At 48.5% G+C, this 18,711-nt stretch overlaps 2 protein-coding genes across 4 annotated transcripts in view; both read left to right on the top strand.

The window, feature by feature from the left end:
* KHDRBS1 (KH RNA binding domain containing, signal transduction associated 1) overlaps positions 1-7,782 on the top strand; it is a 21,923-nt gene extending 14,141 nt beyond the window's left edge. The window contains exons 9-11 of one of the 2 annotated variants that reach the window (XR_010784930.1): positions 1,773-1,968; positions 4,789-4,859; positions 6,454-7,782. Coding sequence is in view for 1 of the 2 variants with exons in the window: in XM_066564603.1 (XP_066420700.1) it covers positions 1,773-1,870 (98 nt within the window). In the remaining variant the exon portion in view is untranslated. Of the gene's footprint in view, positions 1-1,772; positions 3,224-4,788; positions 4,860-6,453 lie in introns of those variants that run through there. The other variant, XM_066564603.1, reaches the window with a different exon arrangement.
* On the top strand, positions 1,925-18,711 carry TMEM39B (transmembrane protein 39B). 2 transcript variants are annotated; one of them, XM_066564602.1, is made up of 10 exons: positions 1,925-1,968; positions 4,789-4,859; positions 12,459-12,643; positions 14,100-14,319; positions 14,587-14,670; positions 15,251-15,405; positions 16,113-16,449; positions 17,272-17,459; positions 17,976-18,096; positions 18,313-18,711. In XM_066564602.1, the coding sequence occupies exons 3-10, from the start codon at positions 12,516-12,518 to the stop codon at positions 18,547-18,549; spliced, it is 1,470 nt and encodes a 489-aa protein (XP_066420699.1). In that variant the 5' UTR covers positions 1,925-1,968; positions 4,789-4,859; positions 12,459-12,515; the 3' UTR covers positions 18,550-18,711. The 2 variants fall into 2 exon arrangements, with proteins under 2 accessions (XP_066420699.1, XP_066420698.1); XM_066564601.1 differs by lacking the exons at positions 1,925-1,968; positions 4,789-4,859 and adding an exon at positions 10,079-10,099.

Below are 18,711 nucleotides of genomic sequence, written 5' to 3'. Positions count from 1 at the left end.
CACTGTCCCCTGTCCCCAGAGCTGCTCTGGCCTGGGCCAGGCTTCATTTTCCTCCCCAGGGCTGCTCTGGGACTGACTCTGGAGTTTTGCTGTTGCTGGGCAGGGCTTAGGCACATCCAAAACCTTTTCCTGCTCCTCACACGGGGAATTTGGGAGGGGACCCCAAGGAATTTTCCAGACCAGGTGAAATCCCAAATTCCCAAAGCTCCCCTTAAAGGTGGGATTCCATGTGGCTGGAACGAGTCCCTTGGGGACCAGCAGCTGTTTTGGGGGATCAGGAGCTGTTTGGGGGATCAGGAGGTGTTTGGGGGGAGCTGTTTTGGGGGATCAGGAGCTGTTTGGGGGATCAGCACCTGTTTTGGTGGAGCTGTTTCGCTGGATTTTGGGGGATCAGGAGCTGTTTTTGCAGAGCTGTTTTGGGGGATCAGGAGCTGGTTCTGAGGAGCTGTTTTGGGGGATCAGGAGGTGGTTTTGGGGAGCTGTTTTGGGGATCAGGAGCGATTTTGGTCAAGCTGTTTTGCTGGATCACAAACTGGATTTTGGAGGATCAGGAGCTGCTTTTGGGGAGCTTGTTTTGGGGATCAGGAGCTGGTTTTGGGGACCTGTTTTTGGGGATCAGGAGCTGGTTTTGCAGAGCTGTTTTGGGGGATTGGGAGCTGGTTTTGGGGAGCTGTTTTTGAGGAATGAGGACCTTCTTTTGAGGACCTGTTTTTGAGGATCTGGACCTGTTTTTGGGGAGCTGTTTTTGTGGGAATGAGGAGCTGTTTTGAGGGATCAGGAGCTGGTTTTGGGGAACTGTTTTTGAGGATCTGGACCTGTTTTTGGGGAGCTGTTTTTGGGGAATGAGGACCTGTTTTGAGGAGCTGTTTTGAAGAATCAGGAGCTGGTTTTGGGGAGCTGGTTTTGAGGAATGAGGACCTGTTTTTGGGGAGCTGGTTTTGGGGATCAGGAGCTGTTTTGTGGGACCTGTTTTTGAGGAGCTGTTTTTGAGGAATGAGGACCTTCTTTTGAGGACCTGTTTTTGAGGATCTGGACCTGTTTTTGAGGAGCTATTATTGGGGAATGAGGAGCTGTTTTGAGGAGCTGTTTTGAGGAATCAGGAGCTGTTTTGTGGGACCTGTTTTGAGGAGCTGTTTTTGAGGAATCAGGAGCTGTTTTGTGGGACCTGTTTTGAGGAGCTGTTTTTGAGGAATGAGGAGCTGTTTTGAGGGATCAGGAGCTGGTTTTGGGGAACTGTTTTTGAGGATCTGGACCTGTTTTTGAGGAGCTGTTTTTGGGGAATGAGGAGCTGTTTTTGAGGAGCTGTTTTTGAGGAATGAGGAGCTGTTTTGAGGAGCTGTTTGGAGGAATCAGGAGCTGGTTTTGGGGATCAGGAGCTGTTTGTGGGACCTGTTTTTGAGGAGCTGTTTTTGAGGAATGAGGAGCTCTTTTGAGGGATCAGGAGCTGGTTTTGGGGAACTGTTTTTGAGGATCTGGACCTGTTTTTGGGGAATGAGGAGCTGTTTTGAGGCGCTGTTTTGAGGAGCTGTTTTTGAGGAATGAGGAGCTGTTTTGAGGCGCTGTTTTGAGGAATCAGGAGCTGCTTTTGGGGATCAGGAGCTGTTTGTGGGACCTGTTTTGAGGAGCTGTTTTGGGGGGATCAGGACCTATTTTGAGCAGCCATTCTCCCCCATCCCCACCTGCCCTTTTGCCTCTCCCACCCCATTTCCAGCCCCTTTCCCCCACCTCCCTCCACCCAACCCTGACCTTTTTTCTCTTCCTTTTCCCCACAGGCCAAGATGACTGGAATGGAACCCGGCCCTCCCTGAAGGCCCCCCCAGCCCGGCCAGTCAAGGGGGGCTACAGAGAGCACCCCTACGGCCGCTACTGACCCCAAAAACGGGGCAAAAAATCCCAATTTAGGAGCAAACTCTTGTTACTGGTTCTTGTATCTCCCGGGATTCCCGTTGCTTTACCCACAGCAGACAAGTAATTGTCTCCCTGTTTTTCTTCCTGGCCCTTTTTTTCCTCCTCCCACTCCATCCTCACCCTGCATTTTGGCTTCTGTATGTAGTGATTTCTTGATGAATTTAAATAGATTTAGAGGGGAAAAAAAAAAACAAAACAACAAAAAAAAAACTTTTTAATTTTTATTATTTTTATTATTTTTTTTCTTCTTTCAGTGTGTAGATGGCTTTTCTTTCTTTGTTGTTTTAGGGTAAAAAAAAAAACAAACAAAAAAAAACCAAACTGTACCTTTTTTAAGGAAAAAAAAGACAAAAAAAACCCTAAAAAGCAAGTTAAAAAAAATGTTAGTTTCCAAAAGTGACATGCTTTGCTTAGTTCTGAAATTAAGGTTTTGTTAAAACTTTTAAAGTTTGTTTTAAAGGAACCCATAAAGGTTGTAGTTGCAGAATCCCAAAGTAGGCTACATTTCAAAATTCAGGGTTATTTTTTAAGAATTAAAATCATAATGTAACAGTAGTGGCTGCCACCATTAAAAAAAAAACAACAAAAAAATAACTTCAGATGCCAAACCTTTAAAAGGAGATGGCTGGTGAATCTTGAAGTTTAAATTTTAACTCAAAGGATCCTCCAAACAAATTAAATAGCATTTTTTAAAGAGAATTGACTTAAAAAGAAAAATTAGGTTGGTAAAAAATTGACTTTTCTTATGTGGATTTTGAAATCTAGCCCCCCCTGCAGTGTTGAGATATGCTTGGGAATATTTTTCCAGTGGAAAGGGGTTTTAGTTTAATTCTAAATTAACAATTTTTAAGGGGAAAAAAAAACCAAAATATGGCTCAAATTACCCAGTGTTTGATAAAAAGAATATTCCATGGGTAGGCCTGTAAAATTCTGATTTTTTGTAGCCCCTTTGGGGCAGAGAATCTGATGAAAATTTCAACCTCACCCCAAAAAAATCTCAATTTCAAGCAGTCCCAGCCACTTCAAGTGTATCTCAGCACGAGCTTTGCATAAAAAGGGACACTGCAGCTCTAAAACAAAAAAAAAACAAAACAAAATTAAAAACAAGAAACCAGACAAAAACCAACCCCAAATTTCACTTTGTACATAAGATATAAAGTCCTAATTGGATTTGTTACACTGTCCTCCCACTCTGTTCTGGAAGAGAAAAATGCTACATTTTGTGTAAAGTCTGCCTAACTAGGTAGCTCAAAACGTGTCAAAATGTCTGTCTCAATCTGTCAATAAAGTTTAGTCCTTTTTTAATCAAAGTAAATGTGATGAATTGTCATTTGTTTTTGGAGGTTTTTTTATTTTTTGCAAACGACTTTAAATCCATGCTAAACTTAATTTGTCTTTTTGTTATTATTATTATTATTTTATGATTATTATTTATTTTAAAACCGTGGAGGCATTTCAAAAAAATGGTGGTTTTTTGGTAATTCTCGTGACAAAACAAAAATTTCTCGAGCTTGTCAAGGTTAAATTTATTTTAAAAAATATGAAAAATACAAAAAAAGAAAAAAAAATTGTTTTTCACCCCCTGGAAGTTGCTGAAAGCAGTTTGGAGGCAGAAATCTGAATTTGGGAAGCATTTGATTGTTTTTTGCTTGATGATTCAGATTTCAGGTGGCCTCAGAGAATATTCCAGAGCTGGTTTAAGTAGGAATGCTGAGAATTCCAAGGAATTTCCTTTCTGTAACCCCCCCTTTGGTTTAGATGATGCTTCCAAGCAGCTTTTCCTTGGAAAAACCACTTTAAAAATGAATTTTTTTTTGTTGGTGGACGGTGCTGCAGCTGCTCCTTAAATCATTTCTGAGAGGGTGTGGATGTAGAGATATTTAATATATTTCTATTTTTAAAAATCAATGCTTCGTGGTTTGTTATTTCCCATCCAGCAGATGAATTTGGAATTTTAGGGGGAGAGGATTAAACTGCTCGGGGGTGAAAAATAAAATTTTAGGGAAAAAAAAAACAAAACAAAACAAACAACAAAAAACCAAAAACTGCAGCGCATGAACCGAGGGGAATATTTAAAAATAATTTAAAAAAAAAAAAAAAACGCACAAAAGTTGTATTTGTAGATTGTTATTAAAATGCAAATAACTGAATTTTCAACACTGGTTTGGAGTCAGCTTTCAGGGCATAATGTGATGAAAAGCTCAGCCTATGCCCCCCCTTTTAAAGGAAAATTATCAGCAGGAGAATTCAGGATGTGTAAAACAGGCACCGCAAAGCCCGAAAGGTAAAACCCTAAATGTCTGATTTTAATCCAGCACATTTCTCTTTTCCATAAACCTGTGACGTAAACTTCTTACCCAGCCGACCCTTCAGATGTTAATTTAATGTAAAAAAGGGGAAAAAAAACCAACCAAAAAAAAAAAAAAAGATGTTTTAAATATAAACATTTAAACCAACCCACGTGGCATAAATTAGCAATAACTTTTAATAATGTGCCCTTGGCAGATGCACTGGGATGGAATGTGGGCCAAAAGGGATCTTTAAATACCCTGGATTTTTTTAAAGGACAAAAGATGTAAAATGAACATGAATCCAAGCTAGTCCTGCTACTGCCAAAACAAAAAAAAAAGAAAAAGAAAAAAAAAAAAAAACCAAATTCTGCTCAGTTGTTTGAAAATCTCAATTTTTAGCCCCCCCAGAATTGCTGTTTCCTGTGAAATGTCCATAGCTCAGCTGAACTTGCATGTTTTTCCTTCATGTGTAATTGCATGCAGGAATCTCTTTCTTTCTTTTTCCCTTTTTTTATTATTTTTAATTTTTTTTTTTTTTTCTGCTATCTCTTTGTGAGGATCCTCACCATTTTTTTCCTTTGATTTGCAGGAATTGGGGGCCCGTGACTCAACAGGAGGAGGAGGAGGAGGAGGAGGAAGAGCAGGGCCAGCGCCAGCTGGGTGAGTTTGGACTTTTGGGGGATTTTTTTACAACCCCTTGTTGAGTTCCCAGCGTGGGGGTGGCACCATCTGAGCTGCTAAATTCCAATTTTTTTTTTTTTTCTTTTTTTTCCCTTGGATCCACACCAAAAAACCAAAGGGGAAAGCTGCTCCCCTGAGGTCACAGCGTGGAGGAGGCTCCTGAGCTGAGATTTTTGGGGGGATTTTAAGGGATTTTGGCACGCAGGAATTTCATGGCAGCTCTGGAAGGTTCTGTGCTTCCCAAACTTTGGGATATTTTTTTTTTTTCCCCCCCCATGCTCAAGGAATTCCCTCTGGAGGCCACAATTCAGGAAAATCCAGGAAGAATTCCAGGCTGCTGGAGCTTTCCTGGCCACTTCCCACCCCTTCCACTTCTCATGCACAGCCTCTGGAATGGGATGTGGCTGCTGGGAGTGGCTTTGATGGAATCCTGCCAGGGAATCTCCCCACAGTGATTTTTGGGGCTTTCAAACCCCAAAAAATGATGGTTTTTTTCGGTAATTCTCGTGACAAAACAAAAATTTTTTGAGCTTGTGAAGCTTAGATTTATTTTAAAAAACACGAAAAAGACAAAAGAAGTTGCTTTGCACCCCCTGGAAGTTGCTGAAAGCGGTTTTGGGCCAGAAATCTGAATTTGGAAAGCATTTGATGGTTGTTGGCTTGATGATTTAGATTAATCTTACCCCATTCCCATGGGCAGGGATTCCTTCCCCTGTCCCAAGTTGCTCTAACCTGGAACATTTTCAGGGATGGAGCAGAGGGGATGATTCCCTAAAAAATCTCTTTGCTGGATGATTTGGAGTGGTTGTGGGGTGATCACATCAGCAAGGACACAATTCCTTCATCCCCTTTCCTTATGGGATTCCAAAATGCTGCCCCTGGAAGTCTGAGCTCCACAAATAAAAATCCACCTTGAAATGCTGGAAAAGCCCAAATCCAAGCTGAGCATGGGACATAAAAGGATAAATCTTAATTTTATAGGGGGTTATAAAGCTCCCAAATGAGCCCTTTTTACTCAGGAGCATCAGGAGCAGGGAAGAGCCAATTTGTGGGAATGCTGCAGCAGGGGGTTCACCCTGAATTCCTGCACTTGAAAATTGAATTTCCCTTAAAAAAAATCTCTTTGCTGGATGATTGGGAGTGGTAGGGAGATGATCACATCAGCAAGGACACAATTCCTTCATCCCCTTTCCTTATGGGATTCCAAAATGCTGCCCCTGGAAATCTGAGCTCCACAAATTAAAACCACCAAGGAATCCACCCCTGAAATGCTGGAAAAGCCCAAATCCAACCGAAGCACGGGACATAAAAGGATAAATCTTAATTTTATAAGGGATTATAAAGCTCTCTTTTACCTCAGGAGCATCAAGGAACAGGGAAAAGCCAATTTGTGGGAATGCTTCAGCAGGGAGTTCACCCTGAATTCCCTGAAAATTGAATTTCCCTCCTGGCAGGAGGGAAATGATAACAGCCCTGGATTTGTGCTTATCAAATCCATCTTCATTTCCCGTGGAATTGGAGCATCAATTTTTTATGGCAATGCACCAATCTCTCCCATTTCTCTCCTTAATAGGCCCAGCTTTTAGATCAAGTGGAAAAGATTTGATAGAGATCATCTCTTAGCAAGCAATTTATTCCCAAATGGATCTTGTGATGCTGCTGCCTGTGGAATAACCCAGCTCGTGCCTTGCTTTTTGTGGGATGCTGATGGGGAAAGGATGGAAATGTGAAAATATTGAAATAACTGGATGGGCTTGGGAGTGTTTTGCAAACATCCCTTGGATCAGACAGCTCCCTCCTTCCCTCCCTCCCTCTCCCAGCACTTTTCCAGGCAGAATTTAGCCCTGGAGGCTGCCAGAGCTCATTTGGGATCCCAAAATAACCCCTCAGCTTCAGAAGCAGCCAAAGATTCCGGGGTGAGGCAGGGATTTGGGAGGGATGGAGATTCCTGGGAGCCTGAGTCACCTCAGTTACCTGCAGAACTTTCCCTTCCCTGCTGGAATTCTGCTCCCAAGTGCCAGGGATCTCCTCCTCTCCCTGTTTTCCCATCCACATCTTGTTATTTGTAGGATTTTGGGCATGACCCCGATCCAGAGAAAATCCCCCGTTGTTCTTGGCTCTGTTCACATCTCCTGAGTGTTTCCCAACAAAATCCTGGTTTTGTCAGGCTGGGAACAGCCCCCTGCTCCATGGCTCAGCATTCCCATCTTCCCAGGCTGCTGTGGTGCTTGTGAGGTGAGAGATGAGGATTTGACTCCCCAGGTTCTCAGAAGGCTGATTTATTATTTTATGATATTATATTAAAAGAATATTATATACTAAAACTAGTATATATACTAAATACTAAATATATATACTAAAACTACACTAAAGAAAGAAAAAAAGAGACATCAGAAGATTAAACAAGAATGAGAATAAAAACTCGTGACTGACCAGAGTCTGACACAGCTGGCCTGAGATTGGTCATTAAATTAAAAAAAAATTAACATGGAACCAATCAAAGGTGCACTTGTTGGTAACCTCCAGACCACATTCCAAGCAATCAGATAATCATGGTTTACATTTTTTTTCTGAGGTTTCTCAGCTTCTCAGGAGAAAAATCCTGGCAAAGGGATTTTTTAGAGAATGTCATGGTGGCACCCAGGCCTTTTCCCTGAGTGGGAGCAGCTCCTCCAGTGCAGCCCTGAGGTGTCAAACCCCAGCCTGGCCCTGCTCTGAGCTGGCCCAAACCTGGATTTTGTCCTTTGTGAGGAGTGAATCCCAGGAAAACGCTCCAGCTGGAATTCCAGAGGTGTCCCCAGCAGCTTTTCCTGGAAGGAGCCTCACCCCCTGCCCCTTCCTTACCCCTGCTTTCCATTTTCTGTTTGCATTATTTCAATAAAGCCAGTGGCTGCGAGCTTCATTCGATGGAATCATGGATTTAGGGAATGCTCCGGGGTGGGAGGGACCTTAAAGCTGCTCCAGTCCCATGGCAGGGCCACTTCCACTATCCCAGCACTCCAGGGATGGGAATTTCTGGGATTTTTTTTATCTCCCAGCCTCACTGAAGGCACAGTGGTTTTGATCTTTTACCTCCAAAATTCCAGCTTGGATCAGCAGAGTTGGAGAGCACAGCTGGATTCCCTGTCCGGATTGGAACAAATCTGAATTTTAGATGAGAGCATCTGCCACAAGCAGAGCCAAGGAAAACAAAAAAAAAAAAAACAGCTGGAATGTGCATTTTTACCTCCTTAAGCCCTCCTGCTGCTCTCCCAAAGAAAATTTGGGATCAGGGGGATTCCAGCAGCCTGGAGAGACCCTGGAGGAGGAAAAGGAGAGCAGGGAATGCTCCAGCTAGAGCTTTGGGGAGGAAAATTTCTCAGGGAATTCCTCCCTCATGGATCAGGGAATTCCTCTAGGGATAAGGGAATTCCCCCCTCATGGATCAGCGAATTTCTCCTCCCTGGATCAGGGAATTTCTCCTCCATGGATCAGGAAATTCCTCTAGGGATAAGGGAATTCCCCCCTCACGAATCAGGGAATTCCTCCATGAATCAGGGAATTTCCCCCTCATAGATCAGGGAATTTCTCCCTCATGGATCAGGGAGTTTCTCCCTCATGGATCAGGGAATTCTCCTCCATGGATCATGGAATTTCTCCTCCATGGATAAGGAATTTCTCCGTCATGGATCAGGGAATTTCCCCCTCATGGATCAGGGAATTTCTCTTCCATGGATCAGGGAATTTCCCCCCATGGATCAGGGAATTTCTTCTCTGTGGATCAGGGAATTTCTCCCTCATGGATCAGGGAATTCCTCCTCCATGGATGAGGGAATTTCTCCCTCATGCATCAGGGAATTTCTTTTCCATGGATCAGGGAATTCTTTCTCCCTGGATCAGGGAATTCCTCCTCCGTGGTTAAGGATATTTCTCCTCCGTGGATCAGGGAATTCCTCCATGGATCAGGGAATTTCTCCTCTGTGGTTAAGGATATTTCTCCTCCATGGATCAGGGAATTCCTCCATGGATCAGGGAATTTCTCCTCCATGGATCAGGGAATTCCTCCATGGATCAGGGAATTTCTCCTCCATGGATCAGACTCCATCACCTCGGATGAGCCGTGGGTGGAATTCCTGCAGGCTGGGCAGTGTCCAGGGGGCTCCCAGCTGGCATGGAGATGTTTTTCCCTCATTTTTCCCCTCAGGAATCTCCCTGGTGTGAGCACAGCTCAGCTGAGCCCTCCATATGTTTCCATGGGAATGTTTTTCCGCGCTCCTTTTGCTCCTTTTGCCAAGAGGGAGCTGATTCCAGAGGATGGGTTCAAGCTCTGTTTGCTGTGAGCGGAAAATGGGAATCTGCCAGGTTTTTTTTGGGAGTGTTGGAGAACACCAGAGCCTCCCTTGGATCCTGGGAACTCCCCTGGATCTCCAGCTGCCTGTTGGAAAACTGAAATATAAACTGTTTCCCGATGGAGGTGTTCATTTTACCGCTGAATTTGGAATTTTACCACCGATTTTGGACCAAAAAAGGTTCATCCATCACATTCCAGATACATTTTTTGGCCAGACTGCGTTTTTAGGGATATCCTGGTACCTTTAGAGGATTCCCTTAAACATCAGGTGTGTGGCCACTCCTGATTTTTGATGCTTTTCCACAGTCCCAGAATCAATTTAACTTGGAAAAGCCCTCCAAGCTCTGTGACCAGTCACTCCTTGGACACCTCCAGGGCTGGACACTCCAAACCAGCCAAAAAAATAAATACCAAAAAACCAGCAAATTTTGTCTTTCTGCAAGTCCATTCATTCCAGGACCGATTTTCCTCCAGCACAGGCAGGGCTGCCTCTCATCTTTGTGTAACCATCAGTGCTGAAGCACCAACCCCACAAAGCCCAGCAAATAATTGGGGAAAAAAACCCCAAAATTGCAGAGATGCTGAAACCCCTCCAGGAGCGGAGGTGGAGCCGCGCAGGTGCCAGGGATTACTCATCCCCTGCCATAACGGGTTGCCAGGATAGCTGGCGGCTGCGATTGCTGCCGTTGGCAGCGGTGACACCGGGAGGTGACACCGGGAGATGACACCGCGCTGCCCGATGGGCGTGGTCCTATGGGCGTGGTCACATGCAAAGGGGGCGTGGTTTTCTGCGCGTTCTCGCCCCGCACCAGCTTGTCCCACGCCGGCCGCCGTCGCGCCCCGCCCGCCATATTGTGCCCGGCGCAGGCGGAGCGGCGGCCGGCGATGGGTGAGGGAGGCCGGGCCGGGGGCAGCGCGGCCGGGGGGGAACAGGCGGAACGGGCTGGGGGGGGGACCCGCCCGGCAGCCGGCGGAGAGCGGCCAGGGCGGCGGGCGGAGCGCGGGAGAGCCCCGCGGTTCGCCCCGCCCCGCCGCGAGGAGGGGGGCGGCTCCCGCGCCGCGGCCTCGCCCGGAGCCCCTCAAAGCCCCGCGGGCTCGGGGAGCGCTCACGGAGCCTTCACGGAGCCTTCCGTGGCGCTCCCGGGCGGGTCCGGAGTAGCTCGGTGGGGTTTTCAGAGCTGCTGAGGGTCCCGGTGTGCCCTCAGAGCACCAGGGGCCCTCTCAGCTTTTGTGCAGCCCCACCTGTGCCCCCAAATTTCTCCCTCGGAGCTCCCCCAGAGCTCCCAGTGCTCTCCTCAGAGCCCCCAAATTTCTCCCTCAGAGCTTCTGGGGTCCCCATTGTTCTCCTGCAGCCCCACCTGTGCCCCCAGATTTCTCCTTCACAGCTCCCTCAGAGTTCCTGTGGCCCCCAGGGTTCTCCTGCAGCCCCACCTGTGCTCCCACATTTCCCTTGCACAGCCCCTGCTGCTCCCCCAGACCCCAAATTTTACCCCCAAATTTCCCTTTACAGCCCCCACATTTCCAGTTTCCCTCCTGGAGCCTCGTGGCTCCTTCCTGGACCCCAAATTCCCCCATTGTTTGCCCTCAAAGCTTCCACTGCTCCCAGAGTTCCCCAAAACCATCCCAGCATCTCCTAAAATCAGCAGCTCCCTCCAGACCCAGCTCCAGGACGGGGATTTTGGAGAACTCCCGAGCTCAGCTTTAAAACATCCTCTTTAAAACTCCCTTGGGATCGGTTTCTAAACCTCCAGCACACATTTTGTGGCTCCAGATGCAAATTCCAAAGCTGGAAATGATCCACCAGGAGAAGGAATGTGCCTGAGTTTCCCTCACAGCTCAGATTTCACTTGGAAATGGGGATTTTTTTTTATCGCTGGTGTGGATTCTCCTGAGGTTAACAGGATCCAGAGGAAGTTTGAAAAAGCTTGGGATGAGTTTTGTGTGTGGCAAACAAGCACTGGAAAAGCTGAATTTGGACTCACCCCATTGACCTCAGTGCCATCAAAACATAAAACAGCAAATAGCCTAAAAATGTGCTTTTTTTTCCCCATCTTAAAAAGGCAAAAATAAAATAACAATTTTAAAAAGCCGTAACCTTCAGTTCCAACACAAAATGATAGCAAAATATCCCAAATTTCTGAATTTTTGGGGCCAGTTGTTGAGCATGTCTCGAGTCTGAAAAACAGGGATGACACCACAGGGATGGAGATGGAATTCCTTGTACAGTGATGAATTCTCAACCCCTCCTAGAGGTTGCATCCTTGACCTGGAGAAATGTGGGAGACAGAGGGAAAAAATAGGTGGAGAAATTTGGAATATCCTGGATCAACGAGCTCCAAAAATTAAATTCGGAGAAATTTGGATTATCCTGGAGCGATGAGCTCCAAAAATTAAATTTGGGGAAATTGCGATTATCCTGGTGACAGTGAGGCCTGGAATGCTCCATAAGAAATGCTAATTAATATGGAAAACAGGGATGACCACACACCCTGATGATTCCACCACAGGGGATGCAGATGGAATTCCTTGTAAAGTGACAAATTCCCAGCACCTCAGCAAGGCTGGAGCTCCCTGATTTTGCATCCTTGACCTGGGGTAATATGAGAGACAGAGGAAAAAAATAGGTGGAGAAATTTGGTTTATCCTGGAGTGAATTTGGATTGTCCTGGAGCAAATTTGGATTTACTGGAGCGACAGGCTCCAAAAATCAAATTTGGAGAAAATTTGGGTTATCCTGGAGCGACAGGCTCCAAAAATAAAATTTGGAGGAAATTTGGGTTATCCTGGAGTGACAAGCTGCAGAAATCAAATATGGAGAAATTTGGGTTATCCTGGAGCGACGGGCTGCAGAAATCAAATTTGGAGAAATTTGGGTTATCCTGGAGCGACAGGCTGCAAAAATCAAATGTGGAGAAATTTGGGTTATCCTGGAGCAAAGGGCTCCAAAAATCAAATGTGGAGAAAATTTGGATTATCCTGGAGCAACGGGCTGCAAAAATCAAATATGGAGAAAATTTGGGTTATCCTGGAGTGACAGGCTCCAAAAATCAAATTTGGAGGAATTTGGGTTATCCTGGAGCAAGGGGCTCCAAAAATCAAATTTGGAGAAAATTTGGGTTATCCTGGAGCAAGGGGCTCCAAAACTCGAATTTGGGGAAGTTGGGACTGACGGGGTGGTGACAGCGAGGCTCCCTAAGAAATGCTAATGAATCCCCGCTAATTGCGCCCCTGTCCGTGTGTCCCTGCAGTGGTGGGGGCCGAGCCCAGCCCGCAGTGAGCAGCCAGGACCCCCCTCAGTCCCGGGCATGGCCGGGGGACGCCGGGGTCCCAACAGGAGCTCCTACTGCCGGACCCCGCTGTGCGAGCCCGGGGCCGCGGGCGCCGCCGGCCACTCCTCGGGCTCCTCGGTCACCGGCGTGCGCTCCCGCACCAGGTACGGCACCGGGGCTGGGGTTCCTCGTGGTCCTTGCTGACAGAGCTCGTCCTGTTCCCTGAGCTTAGAGCTTGTCCCATTCTCTGACCGTCCTGTCCCTTGATCGTAAAACTTGTCCCGTTCTCTGGTCTTAAAGCTCGTCCCATTCCCTGACTTTAAAGCTCATCCCATTCGCTGACCTTAAAGCTCGTCCTGTTCCTTGAGCTTAAAGCTCGTCCCATTCTCTGACCATCGCGTTTCTTGATCTTAAAACTTGTCCCATTCCTTGAGCTTAAAGCTCATCCCATTCCCTGACCTTAAAGCTCATCCCATTCCCTGACCTTAAAGCTCACCCCATTCTCTGACCTTCAAGCTTGTCCCATTCCTTGAGCTTAAAGCTCGTTCTATTCCCTGATTTTAAAGCTTGTTCTATTCCCTGATTTTAAAGCTCATCCCATTCCCCAACCTTAAAACTCGTCCCAATCCCTGACCTTAAAGCTCGTCCTGTTCCTTGAGCTTAAAGCTCACCCCGTTCTCTGACCATAAAGCCCATCTCATTCCCCAGCCTTAAAACTCATCCCATTCCTTCATCTTAAATCTCATCCCATTCCCTGATTTTAAAGCCCATCCCATTCCCTGATTTTAAATCTCATCCCATTCTCTGACCTGGGTGGGGCTTGGAGCCGCCTGGGATAGGGGAGGATGTCCCTGCCCGTGGCCTGGGTGATCCTTGCTGTCCCCTCCAGCCCAAAGCACTCTGTGATTCCATGGTTTGTCAGTCCTGAGGATCTGAATCACCCTGACTTTGGGAATCTGGGCATTTCAGGGAGACTCCTCAGGTTTCCCCTCACTCATGGCCTTGTTTTAGTTTCTCCATCTGCTGTTTTAAACCATGGCCTGATCCCCGTGCATCCCCCTGGATCCACAATTTAATTTGGGGGTTTACAGGGACACTTTGTGCTCTGCAGTTCCTTTGAGGCCCACACCCAGATTCTTTTGCCTGTTTTTATTTAGAGATTGCAGCTCAATCTTGGAGATATTAATTCCCTTTGATGCAGAGGATCAGTCTGGGATCCTGTGCCTGCTCACACAGGAAGAGGCTCCTCTGGCTAAACTCGTTTTTCCTCCTCAGGTGAACAGAAGGTGAAGAATGAACAAGGGCTTGTGTGTAATTGCTCTGCCTTTCATGTTCAAGCACTCTTAGATATGTAAACACCAGCTTGATCTCTGAAAGCCTCCAATTAATTGAGAGAGCCACTGCGTAGCACAACACAACCCTGGTTCTGAACAACACAGGGGATTTCATATCAATTAAATTGGGTCCAAATATTCCTTTGTGTGGGCAAACCCCTGCTCACATCTGCCTGAGATTTGTGATTTGTTCCAGCCACCCATAGCTTGAGTTTCCCCATCAACCTCAGAGCTGTGGGGGGAGCTGGAGGACGTTGCCCTGCTCACTCCTGACTCCCCCTGGCAGGAGTGGCTCGGGGACAGGCCTGTCCAGCCCCCCTCTGGCAGCTCAGACCGTGGTCCCCCTGCGGCACTGCAAGATCCCCGAGCTGCCCGTGGAGAGGAGCGTCCTGTTCGAGCTGCAGCTCTTCTTCTGCCACCTCGTCGCCCTCTTCGTCCACTACATCAACATCTACAAGACAGTGTGGTGGTACCCACCCTCCCACCCTCCTTCTCACACCTCCCTGGTAAGCACCAAAGGGCAGCTGCAGCTCCCAGGCTGTCCCTTGGGTCACTGAATCTTAAGTTTTAGAGATAATGTTTGATAAAAACTTCATCTGACCCTTCAGGGTTGCTCCTTCCGCTCCATTTCCCGCATTTTGGGCTCTGGTTGTCTTTTTGGCATTCTCTTGGAAGAGAGATTCTCCAAAGAGAATAATCTGGGACTATTTCTGTGTTGAATGCGGGTTCCTGGTGCTGATGGAAATGGAATCATTTGGGTTTTGTCCCCACAGAACTTTCACCTCATTGACTTCAACGTGCTGACGGTGACAACCATCGTCCTGGCACGGCGCCTCATCGGTGCTGTCGTCAAGGAGGTAAAGTCAGGGCTCTCCCTCCAGGAGATCTGTAAAGCTCTGGGTCCCTTTTGCCATTCCAAACCCCCCTATCCTTCCCTAAAAACCTCTGTGGTGTTCCTAAGTCAGAATCCCAGGCGAGGTTTCCAGTGAGAGGAGCAGAGAACAGAACTGAGCTCCCCCGACCTCCTGGGTCTGTGTCCTTCTCTGACTCTCTGAATTTCTGTCTCAGCCACTGTAGTGACTGATTCCCTCCTCCCTTTTGCCTCTTTTCCTGCTCTCTCCATCACTCCAGCCTTCCCTAGAGAAGAGCCAGGGATGCTCACTGTGGCAGCATCCCATGGGGAGCGGTGCCAGGAGAGTGTGCTGGGCATGGTGACTCCCACACCTTACCTGGAATCTCTCCTCACTCCCTGAGCAGTAAAGCCCAGATTCCAGAGGTTTTGGAGAGCCCAGATTCCCCAGAAACCCTCCCTGTCCTGGTGTCAGCTGGGCGCTGCCATTTCCTTCTTAGCTATGGTTTTACACAGTATTTTTCCTTTAAGAAGAGGGAGTGCCCAGCTGTGCCCAGCTGTGCCCAGCTGTGCCCTGTGTCCCACAGGCTTCCCAGAGTGGCAAAGTCTCCCTGCCACGCTCCATCTTCCTGGTGCTCACTCGCTTCGCCGTGCTCACGGGCACGGGCTGGAGTTTGTGTCGCTCCATCATCCACCTCTTCAGGACCTACTCCTTCCTCAACCTCCTCTTCCTGTGCTACCCGTGAGTATTCCTGCCTCAGGGATGGGGCATCCCCCCAAAATCCAGGGGGAGGCTCCCTGCAGCCCTCTGGGGTTCTGAGCTGGGAGTCTCCAAGGCTCGGAGCAACCTGGGCTTGTGCATGGACACAGAGTTTACCCTGCACCTCTCCCTCCTGCTGTATCACATTCCATGGTGGCAGGACACATCTGTGACACTCAGCCCCCTTTCAGCTTGATGTCAGCATTAATTGTTACTCATGAAAAGGGTTGTGTGCTTCTCCCATGGCCCTCACAAAACTCGGGGCTTTGTTTTCTCTTTGTTCCTGGGCTCCTCTGCCAGGTGAAGGGATTCAAACAGCTCCTGGGTTTTGGTACCTATCAAAAGGAAATGTTGGGAGTGGAAAGAGTTCCCTCCTCCCTGGTAGATGCAGGAGGAAATATCCTCAGAGATTTGCTGCAGGGGGAAAGATCCGCAGGGATTTGCTGCAAGGGGAAACATCTCCAGAGATTTGCTGCCTGTGTTTGAGCTCAGAGCTCTTTTTGGGAGTTTCCCTTTGGAATCGTGGAATCCCAGACCGGTTTGGGATCATTCAGCAGTGGCAGGGACACCTTCCACTATCCCAGGTTGCTCCAAACCTTGAACTCATCCAGCTCCTGAACCCCACAGGGGAGTTTGGGATGGGATCCCAGTGGGATGGGAGGCAGATCCTGAGCTCTGTGCCTTTCCAGGTTTGGGATGTACATCCCCTTCCTCCAGCTGAACTGTGACTTTCGGAAGGCCGGGCTCTTCACCCAGGTGACCAACATTGGCCCCAGGGACACGGGGGAGGTGACAGCCAGGGGCAGGGACTACCTGACAGTGCTCAAGGAGACCTGGAAGCAGCACACGAGGCAGATGTACGGCATGGAGGCCATGCCCAGCCACGCCTGCTGCCTGTCCCCCGACCTGATCCGCAACGAGGTGGAGTTCCTGAAGATGGACTTCAACTGGCGCATGAAGGAGGTGCTGGTGAGCTCCATGCTCAGTGCCTACTACGTGGCCTTCGTGCCTGTGTGGTTTGTCAAGGTGAGGCCTGGCTGGGAGGGGACACTGGGGCACAGTGAGGGTGACAGTCCTTGCTTGTGAGGCACAGTGAGGGGTGACAGTCCTTCCTTGTGGTGATTGTGGCACAATGAGGGTGACAGTCCTTGCTTGTGGTGATTGTGGCACAATGAGGGGTGACAGTTTTTGCTTGTGGTGACTGTGGCACAGAGAGGGGTCACAGTCCTTGCTTTTGGTGATTGTGGCACAGAGAGGGGTCACAGTCCTTGCTTGTGAGGCACAGTGAGGGGTGACAGTCCTTGCTTGTGGTGATTGTGGCACAATGAGGGTGACAGTCCTTCCTTGTGGTGACTGTGGCACAGAGAGGGGTCACAGTCCTTGCTTGTGGTGATTGTGGCACAATGAGGGGTGACAGTCCTTCCTTGTGGTGACTGTGGCACAGAGAGGGGTCACAGTCCTTGCTTGAGGTGATTGTGGCACAATGAGGGTCACAGTCCTTGCTTGTGGTGATTGTGGCACAGAGAGGGGTCACAGTCCTTGCTTGTGGTGACTGAATTCTGAATGTCTGGTGGTGAATGGGGTGAGGCTGTCCCTGTTGCCTGAGGAGCTGGTGCTCCATCAGCTGAGCATCAGGAGCTGCCTCCCTGCTTTTGGTGCTGATGGCACAAATATTTTGCAGGAATTCTCCATCCCACATCCCATGTGGGTTCTTCCTTTCCAGGCAGGATCAACAGCTCCACACAGAGCCCTCGTTTTACCTGCCTGAGTGCTTTGTGTGGCGACACCTCGGGCAGGTGAGGCTGTCCCACAGTGTCCAAACTCTGTCCCACCTTGCTGTCCCCCCAGAACACTCAGTACTACGACAAACGCTGGTCCTGTGAGCTCTTCCTGCTGGTTTCCATCAGCACCTCGGTGATCCTCATGCAGTACCTGCTCCCTGCACGCTACTGTGACCTGCTCCACAAAGCTGCAGCACACCTGGGCTGCTGGCAGAAGGTGGACCCAGCCCTCTGCTCCAACGTGCTGCAGCATCAGTAAGGAATTCTCTCCTGGAGTTTTCCTTTTGCTGGCTGGGTGGGTGGGTGGGGAGCTCAGCCTTAAATAAACCAGGGAAAAGTGAGGGCAGAGTTGTTGGCTGACACATCCAGCAGCACAAACACTCTGGGCACTGTCCCCTGCCAGGGCAGAGCTGATTTTTTGCAAGGTGCCTGCTGCTCCTGGCCAGAGCTACCTGCACTTTGTCACTGCCATGGTGACAATTCCAAACTGGGAGCACAATTCCCGTACTCCTCACTGCTGCTGGGGAGGCAGCAGAGCCCAGTGCCCCATGCAGGTGGGATTAAGGAATCTCCTGTCCCATGCAGGTGGGATTAAGGAATTTCTTGTCCCATGCAGGTGGGGTTAAGGAATCTGTTGGTCCCTGCAGGTGGGGTTAATGCATCTCCTGTCCCCTGTAGGTGGGGTTAAAGAATCTCTTGTCCCCTGCAGGTGGGGTTAAGGCACCTCTTGGTCCCTACAGGTGGAATTAAGGAATCTCTTGTTCCCTGCAGGTGGACTGAGGAGTGCATGTGGCCTCAGGGGGTGCTGGTGAAGCACAGCAAGAACGTCTACAAGGCCGTGGGCCACTACAACGTGGCCGTGCCCTCGGACGTCTCCCACTTCCGATTCCACGTAAGCCCCCCTGTCCCTCCCGGCAGCAGGGGTACCTCAGCAGGGTCCTGCTCCTTCCTGCTGGCCTGGACACCTCAGGCTGGTGGAGCTGGGGGGGTTCAGTGCCCAGGGTGGGATCTCAGCCCTGTGCCACAAGGGTGACTCCATCCAGAGCCAGAGGAATCCTCACCCAAAGCTTTCCCCTCCCGCCCGGTGCCTCACCCCGCTCTCCCACAGTTCTTTTTCAGCAAACCACTCCGAATCCTCAACATCCTGGTCCTGCTGGAAGGAGCTGTCATCTTCTACCAGCTCTACTCGCTGATTTCCTCGGAGAAGTGGCACCAGACGATCTCCCTGGCTCTGATCCTCTTCAGCAATTACTACGCCTTCTTCAAGCTGCTGCGGGACCGCCTGGTGCTGGGCAAAGCCTACTCCTATGCTGCCAGCAGGGACTCAGAGCAGAAGTTAAATTAAAACAATTGCACTGATGCTCTCAGCCTATTACAGAACAAACAAAAAACGAGAAACCCTCAGAGCTTTGTATTTTTGTTACCACTGCTTTTTTTTTGTCGTCGTTTTCTTTGATAACTGATGTAATTAAAAGGAAAAGAAAAAAAAAACATATTTTTTTACTCC

Source organism: Molothrus aeneus, chromosome 23, assembly GCF_037042795.1.
Source record: "Molothrus aeneus isolate 106 chromosome 23, BPBGC_Maene_1.0, whole genome shotgun sequence".
Classification (NCBI taxonomy): domain Eukaryota; kingdom Metazoa; phylum Chordata; class Aves; order Passeriformes; family Icteridae; genus Molothrus; species Molothrus aeneus.
The sequence above is the reverse complement of the archived record's forward strand: the minus strand, read 5'-3'. Positions and strand labels throughout refer to the sequence as shown.

Bases quoted from the DNA above. Each gene is read 5' to 3' on its own strand.
- TMEM39B (XM_066564602.1), top strand. From the start codon at position 12,516: ATGGCCGGGGGACGCCGGGGTCCCAACAGGAGCTCCTACTGCCGGACC. The intron at 14,320-14,586 runs GTAAGCACCAAA...TTGTCCCCACAG, and splicing joins CTCCTTCTCACACCTCCCTG to AACTTTCACCTCATTGACTT. The intron at 17,460-17,975 runs GTAAGGAATTCT...TGTTCCCTGCAG, and splicing joins TCCAACGTGCTGCAGCATCA to GTGGACTGAGGAGTGCATGT.